Raw genomic sequence first — 21,719 nt, forward strand, 5'->3', positions numbered from 1 at the left:
GCCACGGTCGGTCACCGGGCGGGGGCGGGGAGGGGGAGAGAGAGAGAGAGAGAGAGAGAGAGAGACGCACGACGCTCTCGACGACACCGTATCGTCGGGGCCGACTTTAATGTCGATCTCCTCGAGCACCTTGGCCGAACTCCGCGATGCCCGGGGGTCGAACCCCGGCCCTAGATCCGCGCCCGCTCCTGGCTGTCCGATTCGTCCGGGGAGCCGGGGCCGGGGAGCCGCTCGTACACGGCGTGCGCCCCTTCCCTCGTCTGGCCGAAGCAGGAGGCGATGACGTCCACCGCCAGCCGGGCCGTGGCCTTCACCTCGTCGGAGGCGGCGAGGAGGGGGTTGACCTCGACCAGATCCACGGCCGACAGCAGCCCTGCGGGAACGGGCGAGGCCGGTGAGCGGGGGGCCCTCCGCCTCCCCGCCGGCGCCCGGGCGCCGCCGGGGAGCACCCGGAGGAGGCGACTCACCGTCGGCGGAGGGCCCTCTGGGACCCGCCCCGCTTCTCCGAGCCGGAGCGCGGAATTCCCACGCGCTCCGACTGATCCCGGACTGGTCCCGCAGAGGCGAGAGAGCTGCTCAACCGTGGGTCTTCACGGTAGCGGCCCGGATTAAAGTCGTCACCGGGCGGCGGAAAGGCCGCGCGTAGCCGGAGCGCGAGCCCCCGCGTTTCGTCCGTCGGGCGGCTAATTGCGGAGGGGGGGCGGGCACCGTCTACGGCCCACGGTCTTAATCCCCGATTTCACAGATGAGGCCCAGGGAAGCGATGGGACTCGCCCGGGGTCACCCGGCGGATACGCGGGAGGAGCCGGGGTTAGGACCCGGGTCCTCCCGTCTCCCGGGCCTCCGCTCCCTCCGCCGCGTCCGATCGATTACGGTTTAAGCCCTCGGAGTGAGGCTGAGGGGAAGCCCGGAATTAAAACCCTAACGAAGGCCGGGGGGAAACGTGGGATTCTGCCCCGGGGTCATTTTCCCCTTGCGGGGGGGTGGGGGTGGGGGGGGGGGCGACCGCCCTGTGGAAACCCCCGGTTTCCACGGAGCCCGGTTCCCTGGCGACCTTCCGGACCTGACCGACGGGTCCCAGACGGCAGAGCGGAGTAAAGGGCCCCGAGCGGTGGTCGATAGCGTCCGCGAGCGGGTCTAGTGACCTGGGTTCCAATGCCGCTTCCACCACCCGTCCGTTGCGTTACCTCGGGCGAGTTGGTGAGCTTCGCTCCGTGGCTCGGCTTCCTCGTTTGCAAAATGAGGATTATTAAATCCTACTCCCTCGGGTCGAAAGCGGGAGCCTCGGGCGGGACGGGAACCGCGTCCAACCTGACCGTCTTGTATCCGCCTAGCCCCGGGAACCCCACTCGACGCACACAAGTGCCCGACAAGCCCCGGGGCTTAGGATAGGGCTTGGCACAGAGTGAGCGCTTAACAGCTTCCGTGATTACCAGCAAGTACCCGAATGACATTTCGAGGGACCCCCCCCCGCCCCGCGCCGTCGTCATCAAGGCTTTCCAAGTACTCAGCACCGGCTAGGGTTGGTTCCCCTCTTGCCCCAGAGGTACATCTGACGGCTTGGGGCTAAACGGATAAGGCGGTGTTTTCGTGGTATCTGTCAAGCACTCATTACGGTCCGGGCGGCGTGCTAAGCGCCGGGGCAGACACAGGCTAATCAGGTCGGATACGCTCCCTGCCCCACACGGGGCTCGACGTTCCCGCTCCCCATTTTGCGGACGAGGGAACCGAGGCCCAGAGAAGCGGAGTGACTTGCCCGAGTTCACGGGGCAGACGGGCGGTGGTGCGGAGATTAGAACCCGGGTCCCTCCGACTCCCGGGCCCGCGCCGGATGCAGCGGGGGCCTCGCGGCTTCCCCTTAGTCGCGTAGGAGGCCGCGCCCGTCGCGTCGGCGGACGGAAGCCGCCTCGGCCGCGTTCGGGATCGGCTCCACGGCGCCGTGAGACGAAAAGCCGGGCGGGGACGGCCCGCGGACGAACGGGACGGGAGGGCGCGCTCGGTCCGGCCCGCAGAGCGGGTTCTACGTACCCGTGTTGTGTATTTCCTCTGAAATGTACATCCCTTCGCGGTAGGAGAGTCCACCCATGACAGGGGTCCCCGTGGCCGGAGCCAGGGTAGGGTCGAAGGCGTCGATGTCGAAGCTGAAATGGATGGGCCTCTGTCTTCTGGAAAGGAGAGGGGGAAACGGCCGTTGGACACCTTTGAGACGATCTCGTTTTCGGTCAGCGGGTTGGATTTACCGAGCGCTTACCGTGGGCAGAGCACTGTGCTAAGATCTTGGGAGAGTACGGCGTGACGGGAGTCGGTGGGCACGTTCTCGCCCCAGAAGGAACTCGAGGTCTGGAGAGAAACCGATTACGGTACCCAGAGAGTCTGGGAGATTTCCCCACAGCCCCTCCCCTCTACACGGCCTCCACCCGTACGCCCAGCGAGACATCTGTCGTTCTGCGATGCGGTTGGGAATCTGGGGCGTTAACACCCAGCGTTAGAGACGTGCCCGTTCCCACGAGCGTCAGGAGGGCCGTGACGGAGTTGCTTTTTTTCACTTGAACGTGATACTTGTTTAGCGCTTACCGTGTACCGGGGGGAGATATAAGCTGATCGGGTCGGCCTCGGCCCACGTGGCTCGCTACTCCCCGTTTCGCAGACGAGAGGCCCGGAGGAGTGAAGCGACTCGACCGAGGTCACCCGGCAGGCAGGGGGAGCGGGGAGCGGAACCCACGTCCTTCTGCCTCCCGGGCTCGGGCTCCGTCCCGTAGGCCCCGCCGCCCGGTGGGGGGAGGGCCCCGGTCCGGGGCCTCGGACCGGCTGGAAGCCGCGGGGCCCCGGACGGGAGGGCCGAGGCCCGCGCGGGGGTCCCCGCGGACTACGGCTCCCGGGACGCCAGAGGGAGGGGGCCGGCCCCGGGCCCGCCCGCCGCAGCCCGGAGGACCGCCGATGCCCCGGGCCGGGACGCTGCTCCCGGCACGGTCCGTGCCTGCCAAAGCCAGTGGAGGTTCCCGACTTCCTCGTGACCTTTTAGCTCCAAAAGGCCGGCCGGCGCCCCGTCAACATCCCGGCCCGGCCTCGCGGGCGGAGAACGGGCCCGGGGCTCAGAAGGACCCGCGTTCTAATCCCCGCTCCGCCACTCCTCCGCTGGGTGGCTTTGGGCAGGTCACTGCGCTTCTCTGGGCCTCGGTTACCTCGCCTGTAAAATGGGGATTAAGCCCGGGCGCCCACGTGGGGCAGGGACTTGTATCTACCCCAGCCCTTGGCGGTAATCGACAGTAATGATAATCACGGTATTTGTTAAGCGCTTACTCTGCGTGAGCAGGTAGACCCCCCCGAGGGGCTCCCGGTCTTAATCCCCACTTTCCAGGCGAGGTCACTGACGCCCAGACAAGTGAAGTGGCTTGACCCGGGTCACACGGGAGACGAGCGGAGGAGCCGGAATTAGAACCCGTGACCTCGGACTCCCAAGCCCGGGCTCTCTCCGCTAAGCCACGCTGCCTCCTGGCACGTAGCGCCGAACCGAATACCTCTGAGAGAAAAATCCAAAGGGGTACAGGGACCGCCGGCCTTCGACAGAGCCCGACGACCCAGCTCGACCCTCCCCCGCCCGCGACCCGGGTCCCCTCGCCCCGGCCGTCGTGGAGCAGAGCCAGGTGCCCGACCGGCCGAGGGCGAGCCCGGATCTCCTCAGCCGGGAGGGTGGGCCCAGTTCCGGGGAGGGCGGGGCCGGTGTGATTCGGGGGAAAGGGGGCCCCGCGTTCATGGAGGCACCCCCGCTCCTCTGAAACTCTCTGCGGAGGCTTAAGCTCTAGACGGGAAGCTCGCTGCGGGCAGGGAACGCCCCCGCCGATCCTGTCGTGCCGTACTCTCCCCCAGCGGCCGACGGCTGCCGGCCGATGAAATCCCACCGGTTGATCGAGACCGGTTCCTCTGCCTCCGCGAGCCGGTCCCGGCCTTCGTGAGTCCTAGAAGCCCGGCCCGCTCCCCGGCCCTCGCGGAACACGTGGGGCACGAGCCCTCTCCGTCCCCGCCGCCTCCCCGGGACCGGACCTGGGGGAGAGTCCGTCTCGTCGGCCCTCACGGTGCGAGGGAGCCGCTTTTCGGGAACGCCGCTGAGAATCGAGATCCGGACGGTCTGGCCCCCCAATCCCGAGGGCCTCCCGTAACGCAACTTTCTGCTTCCTAGTTAGAACTGGGGGGTGGGAGGGCTAGTCAAAGCACTCTCTTTTCAATAATGATGGTAATTACGGCCAAACCCAGTGAAGGGAAGGCAAGCTGCCTTGCACTTCTCTTGGAACGGTGCTTGGCCCATAGTAAGCGCTTAACAAGTACCGTAATTATTATTAGTGCCCCCCCCCCCCCCCCGATAGGTGTGAGAGTTCCCGAATGAGAAAGGGTGTGGCCTAAAGGAAAGAGCACAGGACCGAGAGCTGGTCCCTCTACCTCTTGCCGTGACCTTGGGCAAACCACATGACTTCGCTGTGCCTCAGTTTCCTCATCTGTAAAACGGGGATTCAGCACCTGTCCTCCCTCCCTCGTAGACCACGAGCCCCTTGTGGCACAGGGACCGCGTCCCAACGTGATTCCCTTCAATCCACCCCCGCGCTCGGCACGGTCCTAACCACATCATCAGCGCTCCGAAATGACCCCGATTACGAGAAGCGAGGAGCGGCGTGGCCTGGTGGATAGGGCACAGACCTGGGACTCCGAAGGACCTGGGTTCCGATCCTGCTTTGCCACTTTTCTGCTGTGCGACTGGGGGCAAGTCACATCTCTGTGCCCCGGTCACCTCATCTGTAAAGCGGGGATCAAGACCGTGTCCCATGCGGGGCGGGCCCCGTGCCCACCCCGATTAGGTCGCATCTACCCCGGGCCTCAGTACGGTACCCGACACCCAGTAAGCACTTAACAGATCCCAATAAGAATCTGTAAAATGGGGACTAAATACCCGGGGACCGTGTCCGATCCGACCGCACCGTATACTATTCCGGAGCTCGGCGTACGGCTCGGCAGACGCTAAGCGTCTAAACGGCCGCCGCCGCTGCGATAATCCCAGGGGCGCCCGTTGAGCGCTTACTGCGTGTCGAGCGCCGTTCTAAGCGCTGGGGTAGATACGGGTTCATCAGGATGGACACGGTCCCCGGCCCACGTGGGGCCCACACTCCTATCATCCTCCTCCTCGTCGTCGTCATTACTGTTAACGAACCGGTCGACGCTTCTTACTTGCCAACCAGTTGGTCCAGCGTCCGCTCCATGACCTTTTGGATCCCAAGGCGGTCAATGTCCCTCATGGAAAAGTACTGGATGTCATAGTTTTTTAAAATGAAACTGTGGGAAGACAGAGAGAGAGGAGTTCTCCGTCAATGGAGTGTTTTGGGGCCCAGCCCTCCGTTCCTTTCTGACGGGCGCCTGCGCCGCGAGCCGAGTTCCCACGGGGGGAAGCAATAAAAAGCGGCAGCGGCTCCTTGGGGGTCTCCCCTACTTACTGTTCCGGGGGATCCACGTCCCTGAGACCGAGGTAGACTAGATCGGGACCTGAGAGGCAGGGCTTGACCCAGGAGAATCCTGGAAGCAGCGGCACCTGCGGCGGGAAGGGAACACGTTGAGACGAGAATCGGGGAATCGTTCATTCAGTAGTATTTATTGAGCGCTTACTATGTGCGGAGCACTGTACCAAGCGCTTGGAAGGGACAGTTAGGCAACAGATGGAGACGATCCCTGCCCAACGACGGGCTCACGGTCCAAGCGGAGGAGGCAGACAGCAAAAAGAACAAAACATCAACATAAACAGAATCAGAGACATACACACCTCATTAACGAAACAGAGTAATACTATATCCAAATACGCACAGTGCTGAGGGGAAGGGGGAAAGCAGAGGGCGGGAAAAGGGGAATGGGGAGGAGGAGCAGAGGGAAGGGGGGGGGGGCTCCGTGTGGGAAGGCCTCCTGGAGGAGGTGAGCTCTCAGAAGGGCTCTGAAGAGGGGAAGAGAGTTTGGTGGATGTGAGGAGGGAGGGCATTCCGGGACACTGGGAGGACGTGGGCCGGGGGTCGACGACGGGGGACGGCGAGGAGGTGGGCGGCAGAGGGGCGGACTGTGCGGGCCGGGCTGGAGAAGGAGACAAGGGAGGTGAGGTGGGAGGGGGCGGGGGGACGGAGAGCCTCGAAGCCAAGAGTGAGGTGTTTTGGTTTCGTGTGGAGGTCGAGAGGCAACCGCGGGAGGTTTTTGAGGAGGGGAGGGACGCGTCCAGAGCCTTTCTGCAGGAAGAGGATCCGGGCAGCGGAACGAAGAACAGACCGGAGCGGGGAGAGACAGGAAGAAGAGAGCGGAGAGGAGGCTGACACGGTAATCCAGCGGGGATATTGTGGGAGCCTGTACAAGTAAGATAGCCGTTTGGGTGGAGGGGAAAGGGCGGCTCGTACTGACCAAGCACTCGGGAGAGAACGAAACGGAGGAGTTGGTAGACGGGTTCCCTGCCCACGATGAGCTTCCAGTCTAGAGAGGAAGCCACCACGGGGAAACAGCTTAAAAGGGGATCTCCTGCCTCCTCTCAAAATCCTCTCGCTCCTCCGAAGCCATCCCCTCGCACCTCATCGGAACTCCCGTCCCCTCTTTGACCGCCCTCTTGGACCGTTCTCTCTCGAGTGGCTTCTTCCCCGCCGCTTTCAAACACGCCCGTGTCCCCCTAGCCCGAAGAACCCTCCCTTGACCCCCCACGGCTCCCTCCCACCTTTCCTCTCCGAACTCCTTGAGCGCGCGGAACACACCCGCCGTCTCGAATTCCTCTCCTTGACCCCCTCCAATCTGGCTTCCTTCACTTCCCCTTCACTCCTCGCCCGTCTCAAAGAACTTCTTCCTGTCAAATCCCTCCTAACCCCCCTCCACCTCTCGGCTGCCTCGGACCCTGTGGACCACCCCCTTCTGCGGGAAACATCATCCAACCTCGGCTTAACTGCCTCTGTCCCCTCCCGGTTCTCCTCCCGTCTCTCTGGCAGCTCCTCCTCAGTCCCCTTTTGCGGGCTCCTCCTCTTGTCTCCCACCCCCTAACTGTGGGAAGCCCTCAAGGTTCAGTTCCGGATCCTCTTCTATTCTCCATCCACCCACTCCCCTCCCTTGGAGAATTCAGTCGCTCCCATGGCTTCGGCGACTATCTCTCTGCGGATGATTCCCAGATCTGCATCTCCAACCCTGATCTCTCTCCTCCCCTGCAGTCTGGTATTTCCTCCTGCCTTCCGGACACCTCTACTTCAACGTCCCACCAACAGCTCCACCCTGTCTAAAACGGAACTCTTCATCTTCCCACCCAAACCCTGTCCTCCCCCGCACTTTCCCAACACCGTAGAGAGCGCCACCATCCTTCCCGTCTCACGAGTCCGTGACCTCGACGTCATCAACTCGTCTTTCTCGTTCCACCCCTGGGGTCGATCCGTCACCAAATCCCGTCGGTCCTCCCTTCACGATACGGCCGAAATCCGCCCCCCCCCCTCCATCCTAACGGCCTACCGTGTTGATCCGAGCGTCTGTCCTATCCCGCCTCGACTGCTGCGTCGGCCTCCTTCCTGGCCTCCCGGCCTCCTGTCTCGCCCCACTCCAGGGCGTACTTCCCTGCTGCCCTGATCGTTTTTCCACAGAACTATTCGGTCCACGTTCTCCCCACTCCTCAAGGACCGCCGGTGGTTGCCCATCCAACTCCACAGCAAAGAGAGACTCTTTACCGCAGGTTTTAAAGCAGTCACCTCGCCCCCTCCCACTTCAGCTCCCCGATTTCCTCCTCCAACCCAGCCCGCACACTTTGCTCCTACTCGGTGTGCCTCCGTCTCGCCGCCAACCTCTCACCCTCGTCCTGCCTCTGGCCCGGAACGTCCTCCCTCCTCCTACCTGGAACGCTCTCCCCACCTTCAAAGCCTCATCGACGGCACCTCTCCTCCAAGAGGCCTTCCCAGACGAAGCCCTCATTTCCTTTTCTTTTTAAAAATGGTATCTAAGCACTTGCTACGTGTCGAGCACCGTTCTAAGCGCTAGGGAAGGTACCGGTTAACCGGGTCGGACCCAGTCACCGTCCCCGCAAGGGGCTCCCACCCCCTTGCCCTTGAACTTGAAACCTTTTGCCACCCTTCCCTCAGCCCCAGACCACTTACGGACACAACCGTAATTTTCTTTATTCTATATCGACGTCTGCCTCGTCCGTACCTTTATTTACTTTATATCGATGCCTGTCTCCGCCTCTAGACTGTAAGCTCGCTGTGGCCAGGGAACCCGTCTACCAACTCTGTCGTCCGTACGCTCCCAGGCACTCTGCACACGGTGTGCCCTTATTATTCTAACTGACTGATTGATTGACAGAGTATCGTCCTGGCTCGACAGAGCTTTGGTTTGGGGCTCTTCTACTGGGAGGTGGCTACTGGGCAGATTTGCCAGGACCTTACACCCAGGAATTTCAGGGGGACATGAAACTCGCCGTGAAGCCTGCCCTAAAAAAGGAAAAAGGAAAAGAGAAGCAGCGTGGCTCAGTGGAAAGAGCTGGATTTAGGAGCCAGAGGTCGTGGGTTCTGCTCCCAGTTCCGCCACCTGTCAGCTGGCCGACATCGGTCAAGTCACTTAACTTCTCGGTGCCCCAGTCACCTCATCTGTAAAATGGGGATGAAGACTGTGAGCCTCACGTGGGACGACCTGATTACCCTGGATCTACCCCAGCGCTTAAAACGGCGCTCTGCACATAGTAAGCGCTTAACAAATACCAACATCATCATCATTACTGTTATTAAAAATCCGTTGAAAGAAGCCGTACAGTCCTTATGGGACTCTGGCCAGTCTCAGGTTAATCCACGTAACATCTCACCTCCCCTCTCCCTCGCCCGGACCTCTGAAACGTGAGGCGCCGGCTCGTTCAGAGACGAGTTTCTCAGACGCGCAATCCAGAACTGTTTCAAGCCTCTCGGCGGCTGCGTGACCTTGGGCAAGTCGCTTCACTTCTCTGTTACCTCATCTGTAAAATGGGGATTGAGCCCCACGCGGGGCGTGGACCGTGTCCCACCTCGCATCTACCCCCCGGCCCTTCGTAAAGTACCCGGCACCTTGTAAGCGCTTAACAGATACCCTAAGACAAAGAAAGGGGGAAAAAAAAAATCCGCCGATGCCAACGTAACTCTCTGAATGCTTCGGTCTGCCTCCGAGTCTTCTCCTGAGAGGAAGCGTTCGCGGGTCGGGAACGGGAAAGAGGCGGGATTCCTTTCTCTCGCGACGGACGGGGACGAGGTCAAATTCCCACCTGTGTATTCTCCTCCGGCGCCGAGTACGCCGCTCTGCGCACGGTAAGGGCTTAATAGATACTATTACTCTGACTCCCAGTCACTGACCTACTGAGGGAGATGCTAACAGAAGGCACCAGAGGCAGCCGGGAGAGCCTCGCTCCGCAGGGCCCCTTCCGGCTGAGTTGGCCACTTTACACTCGGGCAGATTCCCGCTCACCTAGTTGCGCCTCGGTTGGGCTGGGCGTCGCCCTCGGGCTCTCGGGCCTACCGGAAGAACGGCGCTTGGCACACAGTGAGCGCTGAACAAATACCACCGTTATCACCTAGGGCTTCCCGTCAATCGGTCGGCGTGGCCCAGTGGCTGCGGCCCGGGGCCGGGAGTCGGAAGGATCCGGGTTCCGATCCCGGCTCCGCCCCTCGCCCGCTGGGTGACCCTGGGCGGGTCACCTCGCTTCTCTGGGCCTCAGTTCCCCCATCCGTCAAACGGGGATCGAGCACGTGGGACGGGAACGGTTTCCGACCTGACCTCCCTGTACCGATCCCAGCGCTTAGTCAGGGCCTGGCACAAGGTGAGCGCTTAACAAATACCACCGTTATTACTGTTCTGGTATTCACTGAGCACTCACTGCGTACAGAGCACTGTACTGAGCGCTCGGATGTGCCTGGGAGTCAGGAGGTCACGGGTTCTTATCCCGGCTCCGCCACCCGTCTGCCGGGGGGGGTGACCTCGGGCAAGTCACTTCGTTTCTCTGGGCCTCAGTTCCCTCCTCTGGAAAACGGGGATGGAGCCCGCGAGCCCCACGTGGGGCCGGGACCGTGTCCAACCTCTTATCCATCCCGGTGCTTAGTACTGCGCCCGGCACAAAGTGAAGCGCTTAACGAGCACCGCCGTTGTCATGACGATATTTATCCAGCCCTTGCTGTGTGAAGAGCACCGTACTAAGCGCTTGGAAGCGTGCAACCGAGTCGGTAGACAGGTTCCCCGCCCACAACGGGGACCGTTTCCAGTACCCGCGGTGCAAATCCGGCGTCTCTCAGGGTCCCGCCAGGCGCAGACGCTGATCCAGGGCCCGACAGCCCCGAAGAAAGGTGCGGCGTCTACGGCAGAGTCCGCCGCCTGCCATCATCTCTCCTGCCCCGGCCCGCCCGCCCTCCGACCCTCCCGTGGGGCCGTCCGAGTTCCCCCGGCCCGCCCGGCCCCGGTCCCACCCCGCCGACCTTGTCCCGGAGTTCGCGGAGGAGGAAGGACACCGGCTGGCCGTGGAGGTTGCCCGACGAGGTCGTCAGCGGCGTGTTGATGTCGGCGTGGGCGTCCACCCAGAGAACGCAGAGATCCGGGCACTTGCGGGCGTGGCCGCTGATGGAACCGATCGCCAGGCTGCGAAGGACAGAGACCCTCCTTGAAGCCCCCTCGCTGGGCCAACGAGAACCCCCGCTCTGGCTCAGACTCCGTCCTGGGGGCTGGGCAGGTGAGGTCCAGCGAGGGTCTGAGAGCGGAATAATTAGAAGAGTGATAATAATAATAACTCTGGCGTCGGTTAAGCGCCTACTCTGTGCTAGGCACCGTACTAAGCACCGGAGGGGACTCAAGCAAATCGGGTCGGACGCAGTCCCCGCCCCATATGGGGTCACGGTCTCCATCTCCACTATACGGATGAGGAAACCGAGGCGCAGAAGTGACTCGCCCTAGGTCACCCAGCAGATAGTTGGTGGAGTCAGGATCAGAACCCACGTCTTTCTGACTCCCAGGCCCGGGCTCCAGCCTCTAAGCCGTGCAGTTTCTCCTTCCGTCTGGGGACGGGACGGTCATGCCCGTATCTGGATCTAGAACTCGGTGACATCCTCGGAGAAAGAGGCGTGGCCCGACAGAAAAACCCCGGGCCTGCGAGTCGGAGGACCTGGGTCCGAATCCCGGCCCCGCCACTCCTCCGCTGCGTGACTCCGGGCAACTCACGTCACTTCTCTGGGCCTCGATTCCCTCATCCGGAAAATGGGGATTGAGAACGTGAGCCCCACGTGGGACAGCGACTGCGTCCAGCCCGATTAAGCTTGCATCGACCCAGCGCTTAGGACAGTGCCCGGTGGACGGGGAGCACGTCGCCGTCACCATTATCGTCATTATTACTGCCATCCTCCTTAGAGGGAGACACGGATATTGCCAGGTGATCGCCCTGGTCATTTTGCCACTGGATAGCGGCCGCCTGACATACCAGGACCCAAGGTCCTGAGGGCTCGGGGGGGGGGGGGGGAGCTGAGGAGCGACACCTTGACCTCTGGCCACGTCAGAGACGTGTTCACACCAACGGTGAGATTCCGGGAAGGGGATTGGACGGGGGAGGCAGAAGAAAAGGGGGATGTTAAAAGAAACGAAAAGAGGTTGAAAGAAAGTCACTCGTGACCATCGAGGGCAAGCCGGTCTTTTGTTCCTAACGTACTGGTTCCGTGTTTACTACGCGCTCTTACTATTACTCAGACCGACCCCGGCTGACCGGGTTGGCCACGATCCGCGTGCCACGTGTGGCTCGCGGTCCCGATCCCCATTTCGAACGGGATTCCAGCCCTTCCTTCCTCACGGCTCCGTTCCCACGCCCACGTTATTCCCCTCCGGCTTCCGTTTCTCCCCCCGTTCGAAGCCCTCCTAAAATCTCTCCTCCTCCAGCCAGCCCTCCCCGATTAATCTCCCCGGCCCCCGGGGCCTCATCGCCCCGACAGGGCACTCTAGGACTCCCCCTCCTTAGCCCTCTCCTATTGCTCTTGATTCAACCGTGCATCCAACTGTTTAGACTACTCCTCTTAAGTATTTTATATTTGCCTTCCTCGGTAGAGCGCGAGCCCTTCGCGGGCAAGATATTGGCTAATAAAGCGCTGTTCTATTCCGTATTTCCCAAGCACAGAGGGCAGGCACCGCATCGAGCGGAGCCCCGTAGCCCAGCGGAAAGGGTAGGGGTCCGGGAGTCAGAAGGCCCGGGTTCTAATCCCGCCTCTGCCACGCTGTGACTTTCGGCAAGCCGCTTCCCCTCCCCGTGCCTCAGGAGATGGGGATTCGATGCCTGTTCTCCCTCTCGCCGAGACCGCGAGCCCCACGTGGGACAGGGATTAACTTGTGTCTATCCCAGGGCCTGGCACAGATACAATAATAATAATAATAATTATAATACTCAAAAGTGGGTTCTCAATAAATACTACTGTTGCGGCTGTGACTACTGCTCTTACTAAGAACCCCCAAGGGTCACCGCAGATCTGCTACAGGATCTCCTGGGAGACGATCCGGAATCAACCCGGCTCCGCCACTCGCCTGCTGTGTGACCTTGGGCGAGTCACTTCACTGCCCCGTGCCTCGGTTCACTCGACGGTAAAATGGGAACTAGGAGCGCGAGCCCTCCGCGGGACGGGGACGAGGGTGTGGCCGATGCCCGGCTGACCCTCCCGACCTCACCTCGCGCAGGGTGGAGAGAGGGGTCGTCTTGCCGTCAGCAGGGTGTCCTCGACTCATTTTCCGGGTAATAATAATAATAATGATAATGTCGGTATTTGTTAAGCGCTTACTATGTGCAGGGCGCTGTTCTAAACGCTGGGGTAGGTACAGCGTTGTCCCACGTGAGGCTCACAGTTCATCCCCATTTTACAGATGAGGGAACCGAGGCGCAGAGAAGTGGAGTGACCTTGCCCGCAGTCACACAGCCGACGAGTAGCCGAGCCGGGATTCGAACCCATGACCTCTGACTCCCAAGCCCGGGCTCTTTCCGCTGAGCCACGCTGCTCATCGGCGCCATCCACACTCTCTCAGTTCACCCCCGCTAAACCGTAAGCTCCCTGTGGGAAGGGAGCACGTCTATCTCTTTTGTTTTTTAATAGTATCGGTTAAGTGTTTGCTACGTGCCAGGAACTGTACTAAGCGCTGGGGAAGAGACGACAAAATCGGGTCGGGGACAGGCCCTGCCCCACGTGGGGCTCACCCACGGTCTTAACCCCCATTTTCCGGATGAGGTAACGGGCCCGGAGGAGGGGAGCGGCTCCGCCCTAGGTCACGCGGCGGACGAGTGGGAGAGGTGGGATTAGAACCCACGTCCTCTGACTCCCGAGCCCGGGCCCTTCCCACGAAGCCGCGCCGCTTCCCCTGACCACTCTTGCTCCGACAGCGGAGCGGATATAGATCGCCACCAGCCCGGACGGGCGCCGGCGGGTGGGATTCCCGTTGCCCAGACGGGGAAGTCTAGGCCCACGGATTGACCGGATTTACCCCCGGCCACGCGGCGAACGGCGAACTGGGACGACGACCCTCGCTTCCGATTCCCTTCCCTTCTCACCGGTGGCTTTTCGTTTTTTCACAGATGGATCTAGGAAACAGAGAAGCAGCGTGGCCCGGTGCGAAGAGCCGGGGGCCCTGAGTTCTGGTCTCGGCCCTGCCCCTCGCCTGCCGTGTGACCTTGGGCAAGTCGCTTCACTTCTCCGGGCCTCGGCTTCCTCGGCCGCAAAGTGGGGATTCGGTCCCTCTTCTCCCTCCTACCTGAAGGACGGGGGCTGGGCCTGAAGTTCAGCGGTATTTATTTATCTATTGAGCGCTTACTATGTGCGGAGCACCGTTTGCTCTATCTACCCCAGCGCTTACTACAGTGCTTGGCACCATCGATATTATTATTGTTAGAGAAGCAACGTGGCTCGGTGGAAGGGGCGTGGGCTTGGGAGTCGGAGGTCACGGGTTCTGATCCCGGCTCCGCCACTGGTCGGCTGTGTGACCCTGGGCAAGTCCCTTGACTTCTCTGTGCCTCGGTCGCCTCATCCGTCAAAGGGGGATTAAAACCGTGAGCCCCACGCGGGACGACCCCATCGCCTTGTGCCGCCCAGCGCTCGGATCGGTGCTTTGCACACAGTAAGCGCTTAACAAATACCACGATTTATTTTTTTTTATTTCGTCCGCTCCTTATTATTACCCACGATCAGCAGCGGCACTTAATGATATGAAAGAGAGGAGAGCGGCAGGGCCCTCGAAGGCTAGAGACGCACCCTCGGAGCCGGGCCGGGACCTGGGTCGGCAGCTCCGCCCGGCGCCAGGTCGCGAGGCCGGTGGGCAGCGGCGTGACCCGATGGGTAGAGCCCGAGCCTGGCGATCGGAAGGATCCGGGTTCTGATCCCGGCCCCGCTTTCCGTCCGCCGCGTGACCCCGGGCAAGTGGCTTCCCTTCCCCGGGCTTCGGCGACCTCACCCGCCCGAGGGGGACGGAGACCGCGGGCCCCACGCGGGACGGGGACGGCGTCCGGCCCCATCGGCTCGGACCCACCCCGGCGCCTTCAACGGAGGGCGAGCGCCGCCCCCCCCCGCCCCCCCCCCCCCGGCTCCCCGGACGGACCCTCCGCTGACCTGTGGTCTCCTCCCACGGTGACGCAGCTGTGGCCGGCGGACACGGCCCGGTCGACCGCCTCGGCCAGCTCCTGGTTGGCCCGGCCCACCGAGCGGGGGTTGAGGATCCGGTTGTTGTAGATCTCGTCGTCGGGCACCGAGGTGAAGCTCAGGTCGCCGAAGTCGTGCACGCGGCAGCCTGGGAGCGAGCGGACCGGAGGGGCTGACTCCGGGCCTCGGGCCGGGAGCCGCCGTCCTTCCCCGGCCCAGTCGGGCAGGGCCGGCCGCCGCCCCCGCCCCCTCCGCCCGACCCGCCGAGAGCACGGCCCGGGGAGGGCCCCCGACGCTCGCCCACCACCGAGGCCCGGGCCGGAGGCGGCGTCCCGGACTAACGGCATCCTCCACCTCAGCTGAATTTTATCTGCCGGTGGGCGGGGGGGTGGATTTACCCGCCGACGTTAAGCGCGGGGCTGAAATTCGGGAGGCGGCGGGAATCCCGACTTGGTTGTTCCCCGCCCTGGGGGAGCTTTCTAACTTCCCTAGAAAGCGGCGGGGCCTCGCGACCTCGGTCGAGTCGCTTCTCCGCGCCTCGGTCTCCTCGGCCGCAGAACGGGCATTCGAAATCCCTCCTCTCCCTGCGAACTTGGACTGCGGGCCCCACGTGGGCCGCCGCTGACTCTGTCTGGCCCGATCGACCTGAACCTACCCCGGCGCTCAGGCCGGCGGTTGACACGGAGTAAGCGCTTAACGGACGCCGCTAAGAGACCCGTCCCGTCGGTCGGCTGCGACCCGTTCCTGACGCGGCTGCCCTTCGCCGTGGACCGTGCCGCCGTCCCCCCCCGCCTCACGGGCCCGTAATCTCGGTTTATAGGCGACCCTCCTTCGTCCCGTAGAGTCGGTCGGTCCTACTGGGAAAGTCTTCCCATCTCTAGAATCCTCCCCTTCCACGCCGATCCAAGCACTGACCGCATCCCGCCTAGGCCGCCGCATCGGCCTCCCCGCTGCCCTCCCCGCCTCCGGCCTCTCCGACCCCGGCTTCACCCCGGAGCCCGGGTCGTTCCTCTAAAAGAACACCGTGCGTATTCCTCCCCGCGCCGTGCGAACTTCCAAGAGTCGGCCCTTCCAACTCTACGTCAGGCAGAAACTTCGTCCTCCCGGCTCTTCCCCTTCCTACCTACCCTCGCTCCTCTCCCACTTCGCCCGGGCAGCTCGCGGCTTAGGGGGAAGACATACGGGAAGTCCCTGAATTAAGACATCTCAAAATAATAAAAATAACAGTACTAATTACAGCTCTTATTAACACAGCTTACGGGGAAGACATACGGGAAGTCCCCGAATTAATAATAATGTTGGTATCTGTTAAGCGCTTACTATGTGCCGAGCACCGTACTGAGCGCTGGGGGAGATACAGGGTCATCGGGTCGCCCCACGTGAGGCTCACAGTCTTAATGCCCATTAAGACATCTCAAAATGATAAAAATAATAATACTAATTACGGCTCTCGTCAACAGCCAACGGCTTACGGGGAAGACATACGGGAAGTCCCCGAATTAATAATAATGTTGGTATCTGTTAAGCGCTTACTATGTGCCGAGCACCGTACTGAGCGCTGGGGGAGATTCAGGGTCATCGGGTCGCCCCACGTGAGGCTCACAGTCTTAATCCCCATTAAGACATCTCGAAATGATAAAAACAACAGTAATAATCACGGCACTCGTCAACAGCTAACGGCTTACGGGGAAGACCTACGGGAAGTCCCCGAATGAAGACGTCGCAAAATAATAAAAATAATAGTACTGATTACGGCATTTGTGAAGCGCTTACCAGGTGCCAGGCACCGTACTGAGCACTGGGGTGGATACCAGCAAATCGGGTCGGAGGCAGTCCCCGTCCCTCGTGGGGCTCACGGTGTGGGCCGGGGAATCCCGTTATCTGTTGCCGGATGGTCCGTTCCAAGCGCTTGGTACAGTGCTCCGCACAGGGTAAGCGCTCAATAAATACTATTTGAATGAACGAATGATGTAGTGGGCTAGAGAATGGGCCTAGGAATCAGAAGATCATGGGTTCTGATCCCGACCCCGCCACTTGTCTGCTGAGTGCTCTGGGGCAACTTCACTTCTCTGGGCCTCAGTTCCCTCATCTGGAAAATGGGGATTGAGCCTGTGAGCCCCACGGGGGACAGGGACTGTGTCCAGCCTGATTCGCTGGTCTCCACCCCAGCGCTCAGTACAGTGCCCGGCACCTAGTAAGGGCTTAACAAATGCCACAGTTATTATCATCGTTACGCAGTAACCGAGGTCCGGAGCAATGAAGTGACTTCCCTTAAGGAAGCAGCGTGGCTCAGTGGAAAGGCCACGGGCTTGAGAGTCAGAGGTCACGGGTTCTAATCCCAACTCCGCCCCTTGGCAGCTGTGTGACTTTGGGCAAGTCACTTCACTTCTCTGGGCCTCAGTGACCTCATCTGAAAAATGGGGATCAAGAGACTGTGAGCCCCACGTGGGACAACCCCCAGAGCTTAGAACAGTGCTTTGCACACAGTAAACGCTCAACAAACGTCATCGTTATCATTATCATCATTATTATCACTAAGGGCGCACGGCAGGTAAGTGGAGGAGCCGGGATCAGAACCCGTGACCTCCTGACTCCCAAGCCCGTGCTCTACCCGTTGCGCCGTGCTGCTTCTCTTAAGACGGACGGCCCTTACAAAGTTTCTCAATTTTCACTTTTTCATCTGGGTTTCAACGTCAGCTCACTGGTTGGCCCCCTCTGCCTCACGACAGGCGGGCGAGAAGAGGAACCACGGCGAAATGGATGGAGCCACTGAATAAAATCGACGAGCACGGCCGGGAAAGTGGGGAGAAAGCGTTCGGAGGCCAGAGGGCAAACTCATTCATTCAACTGCATTTATTAAGCGCTTACCTCACGCAGGGCACTGCGCTAAGCGCGTGGGGGAGCGCGACACGACAACGGACCCTTTCCCCGCTCACGTTGAGCCAAGTCACCAAGGAGGGTTGTGAGAGAGACTCGGTTTCTGATGAGGTAAGCGTGGCGCTTGTCGGAATCAGCACGGGTGCCCCGAAATGGGGCCGGGCTACTGGTCTTTAATGGACCGAGCTCGGAATCCTGGATCATTTTGGTGAAAACGGGACGGCCCACCTCGGCTCAAGAGCCCCTCCCTCATTTAGAGCGTCGTTCCGCGGAGAAGACCGTCGGTCCGCGTTCCCCGCCCCCGGCGACCGCCCGACCGCTTCCGCGTCCACCAGAAACACCTGGCCGGCGGCTTTCAAGCAATCCATCGTCGTCTTACCCGCGCCTATCTTAGCTCCCTGACTTCCTCCTCCGGCCCAGCGGGCTCGCTCCGCTCCTCTCATGTCCACCTGCTCGCTCTGTGGCCATCTCATCTCTCGGGTGACACCACCCCGGCAGCTGCGTGACTGTGGGCAAGTCACTTCACTTCTCTGGGCCTCAGTTCCCTCATCTGTAAGACGGGGATGAAGACCGAGAGCCTCACGAGGGACAACCCGATGACCCTGTATCTCCCCCAGCGCTTCGAACGGGGCTCTGCACAGAGAAAGCGCTTAACAAACACCAACATTATTATCCAGGACGGGGCCCGACGCACAGGAAGGGCTTAAATACCAAAAGTACCCAACGTAGCAAGGCCGGAACGGCCAGGTGTCCGACGGAAATCGGCTGTACTCTTGAAGCCGGGGAGCCCTGTCAACCGCCCAAGTCTGTACATCATCTTTCCACCCAGGGATAGAATCTCCTTCTCGGTAAGATCAAATCCGACAGGGGAGGACGGGCCTAAATGCGGCCGGGCTCACTCCGCCGAAGCGAGAACATCGCGCGCCGCCTCGAAGCCTCCCCACCCTCGAGAACCGCCCTGACAGCCAACCCGGATGAGCGGAGTTAAATAAAAATCTGGAATGAAGCCACCAGAGCAGAAAAGGGAACAGCATCTGCTCCGCTGGCCGACGGGTTCTTACTTTTGTTCCTTTCGACGCCCGCTGGGAAGCGATTGTAAAATCAAGGCGGAGAGGCCCCGAGAGTTGGAAGTTATCTCCCGAGGCGCCGTAAGCGGCGTGGCCTAGCGGACAGAGCGCCGACCCGGAAGTCAGAAGGCCCCGCGTTCCGATCCCGGCTGCGCCGCAAGGGTGACCTCGGGCCGGTCGCTCTGCTTCTCTGGGCCTCAGTTCCCTCGTCTGTAAAATGGGGATTAAGACTGGGACCCCCATCCGGGGCAGGGACCGTGTCCGATCTGATTAACTTGTATCCCCCCCAGCCCTTAGTAATAAGAAGAACTGTGGCATTTGTTAAGCGCTTACTATGTGCCGGGCACCTTACTAAGCTCCAGGGTGGCCGCAAGCAAATCGGGTTGGACCCGGCCCCTGTCCCACGTGGGGCTGCCGGTCTCCATCCCCATTTTGCAGAGGAGGGAACTGAGGCCCAGAGAAGGGTCACCCAGCAGACGTGGGGCGGAGCCGGGATTAGAACCCAGGCCCGTCTGACTCCCGCCGGGAGTCCTGTGCCTGGCACACAGTAAAGCGCTTAAAAGACGCCACTTAAAGAAAGGTGTCGAGAGGAAAACGACCCATTCTGCCGGCTGAATCGCGGGGAGGCGGCAGGCTCGGGTCCTCGATTCGACTTCCCGGGAGCTCCCCCCGGCCCTGCAGCGCTTCAGCCTCCACTACGGCCCGAGCGGAGGACGGGGGAGGCAGGAAGAGACGCTTGGGCCGCCCGTCTCCGAGACCGGGCGGTCCCGAGGCCTTGTGACCGGGAGGGAGACCACCGCGAGAGCCGCCCCGGCCCCACCTGCCCGCAGCGGTGGCCGGATAACAATAATAATAATGATGATAACGGTGGTGTTCGTTAAGCGCTCGCTAGCGTGCCGGGCACTGTGCTATGCGCTGGGGTGGAGACGAGCAAATCGGGTTGGACACAGTCCCTGTCCCCTGTGGGGCTCCACGGTCTTAATCCCCATTTTAAGCGGCGTGGTTTAGTGGCAAGAGCCCCGGGCTTGGGTGTCGGAAGACGTGGGTTCTAATCCCGGCTCTATCCCAGGAGTGATAACAGAAGACGTGGGTTCTAATCCCGGGGCGCGGCACAAGGGAGCGGGAGAAGAGGAGACGAGGGCTGAGTCCCGGAAGGCTCCTTGTAGACGGACATCCTTTTTGACCAAAGCTTTCGGAAGCGCAGCCGTGGAAATCCAGATCCTTAACTCGGGCACCTCGGTCGGCCAATCGATCGACCAGTGGTGTTTACTGAGCGCTTCCCGGGTGCGCAGCCCCGCGCTAAGCACTCGGGAGAGCAAAATGCAACGGGATCAGCAGATACGATCCCCGCCCACGGTGAGTTTATATCTAGAGGGGGAGACGCGCATCACGAGGAATAAACGAGAGACCAGAGCAGCAGCGAAGCCTAGCGAATTGAGCACGGACCCGGGCGTCAGAGGTTTGAAACGGCGGCTTTGCCGACCGCTTGCTCCTTGGTCGAGTCGCTTCGCTTCTCCCCCACCCCGCCCCACAGCGCTTATGTCCATCATCTGTCATTCGTGTTTACTTCTATTCGTGTCCGTCTCCCTCTCTAGACGCGTTTCGGGCGGGGGACGTGTCTGTCTGTTGTTACATCGTGCTCTCCCAAGCGCTCAATACAGCGCTCTGCACACCGTAAGCGCTCAATAAGTACCGTGCATCGAAGGAACGAGTGAATGGATGTGGGAGGGCCGGGGTAGATGGAAGCCGTTGATGGTAGATGGAGTCCCTGGCCCACACGGTGCTCACAGTCTTGGCTCAGCGGAAAGAGCCCGGGCTTGGGAGTCAGAGGTCATGGGTTCGAAACCCGGCTCTGCCACTTGTCAGCAGTTAAGTGGGCAAGTCACTTGACTTCTCTGTGCCTCAGTGACCTCATCTGTAAAATGGGGACTAAGACCTCGAGCCTCACGTGGGACAACCTGATCACCCTGCAGCGCTTAGAACGGTGCTCTGCACACAGTAAGCGCTTAACAAATACCACCATTATTATTCTCCCGCTTTCCCTCCTACTTAGACTCGGAGTCCCACGCAGGACAGGGACCTTGTCTAACCGCACTCATCTGTCTCTACCCCAGCCCTTAGAAGGGTTTTTGGTACACACAGTACCATTAAAAAAAAAAAAAAATGGGGGATTTATCCCTCTTTCTTAAATATAAAGACAGCTGAAGCTCCCCGGGATCTGGGCCCCGGTGAGGCAGGGCCATTTTCTGTTGACCCAGATGGATCCCTTTCCATTTCTAGCTGAGACAGTGCCGTACGTCACAAGGAGTCCGTCCCGTCGAAGAGACCTTTCCGCCACTCGTCCCTCCCCTAACTGCCGAGCACGGTCTGGTTTCCGTCCAAAAGAAAAGCGGCGTGGCCTAGCGGACCTGAGAGGCAGAGGGCCCCGGGTTCCGATCCCCGGCTCCGCCACTCGTCCGCCGTGTGTGTGACCGTGAGCCACTTCACTCGTCGGTGCCTCAGTTCCCTCACCCGGGGATGAAGGCTGTGAGCGCCGTGACTGTGTCCGACCTCATTAAGCTTCCATCTACCCCGGCGCTCCCACATCCGTTCACTCATTCCTTCGCTGCCCAGTATTCATCCCGCAGTATTTATTGAGCGCTTACTATGTGCAGAGCACTGGACTGAGCGCTTGGAATGGACAAGTCGGTAACAGATGGAGACAGTCCCTGCCCTTCGACGGGCTCACGGTCTAATCGGGGGAGACGGACAGACGAGAACAACAGCAATAATAAACAGAATCAAGGGGATGAACATCTCATTACAACAGTACTTATTGCGCGCTTACGGTGGGCAGAGCGCTGTACGAAGCGCTTGGGAGAGCACGATGTAACAATAAACAGACACGTTCCCTGCCCGAAACGAGTCTAGAGAGGGAGACGGACATGAATAGAAGTAAATAAAAATGACGGATAATGGACATAAGCGCTGTGGGGCGGGGTTGGGCGGGGGTGATGAAGAAAAGGAGCTAGTAAGCGCTTAAATACCACGGGAAGAAGAAAAAGCTTAGCTCAGACTGGTCCCTCAGAGTTCAGCCTTGGTCAGTCCAGCCGGCATACGCTCACTAGACAGGACCCTTAGGAGTCTAGGCCAGAGGAAGGATTCC

At 60.9% G+C, this 21,719-nt stretch overlaps 1 protein-coding gene across 1 annotated transcript in view; it reads right to left on the reverse strand.

The window, feature by feature from the left end:
- Positions 1-70: 70 nt before the first annotated feature.
- ARG2 (arginase 2) overlaps positions 71-21,719 on the reverse strand; it is a 34,301-nt gene continuing 12,652 nt past the window's right edge. The window contains exons 3-8 of the mRNA XM_029058347.1: positions 14,601-14,778; positions 10,461-10,620; positions 5,478-5,572; positions 5,215-5,319; positions 2,029-2,165; positions 71-373 (exon numbers count right to left, since the gene is read on the reverse strand). Coding sequence (XP_028914180.1) covers positions 171-373; positions 2,029-2,165; positions 5,215-5,319; positions 5,478-5,572; positions 10,461-10,620; positions 14,601-14,778 — 878 coding nt within the window. The 3' untranslated portion in view covers positions 71-170. The remainder of the gene's footprint in view (positions 374-2,028; positions 2,166-5,214; positions 5,320-5,477; positions 5,573-10,460; positions 10,621-14,600; positions 14,779-21,719) is intronic.

The sequence above is a fragment of the Ornithorhynchus anatinus genome, chromosome 1 (assembly GCF_004115215.2).
Source record: "Ornithorhynchus anatinus isolate Pmale09 chromosome 1, mOrnAna1.pri.v4, whole genome shotgun sequence".
In the NCBI taxonomy this organism is placed as follows: Eukaryota; Metazoa; Chordata; class Mammalia; order Monotremata; family Ornithorhynchidae; genus Ornithorhynchus; species Ornithorhynchus anatinus.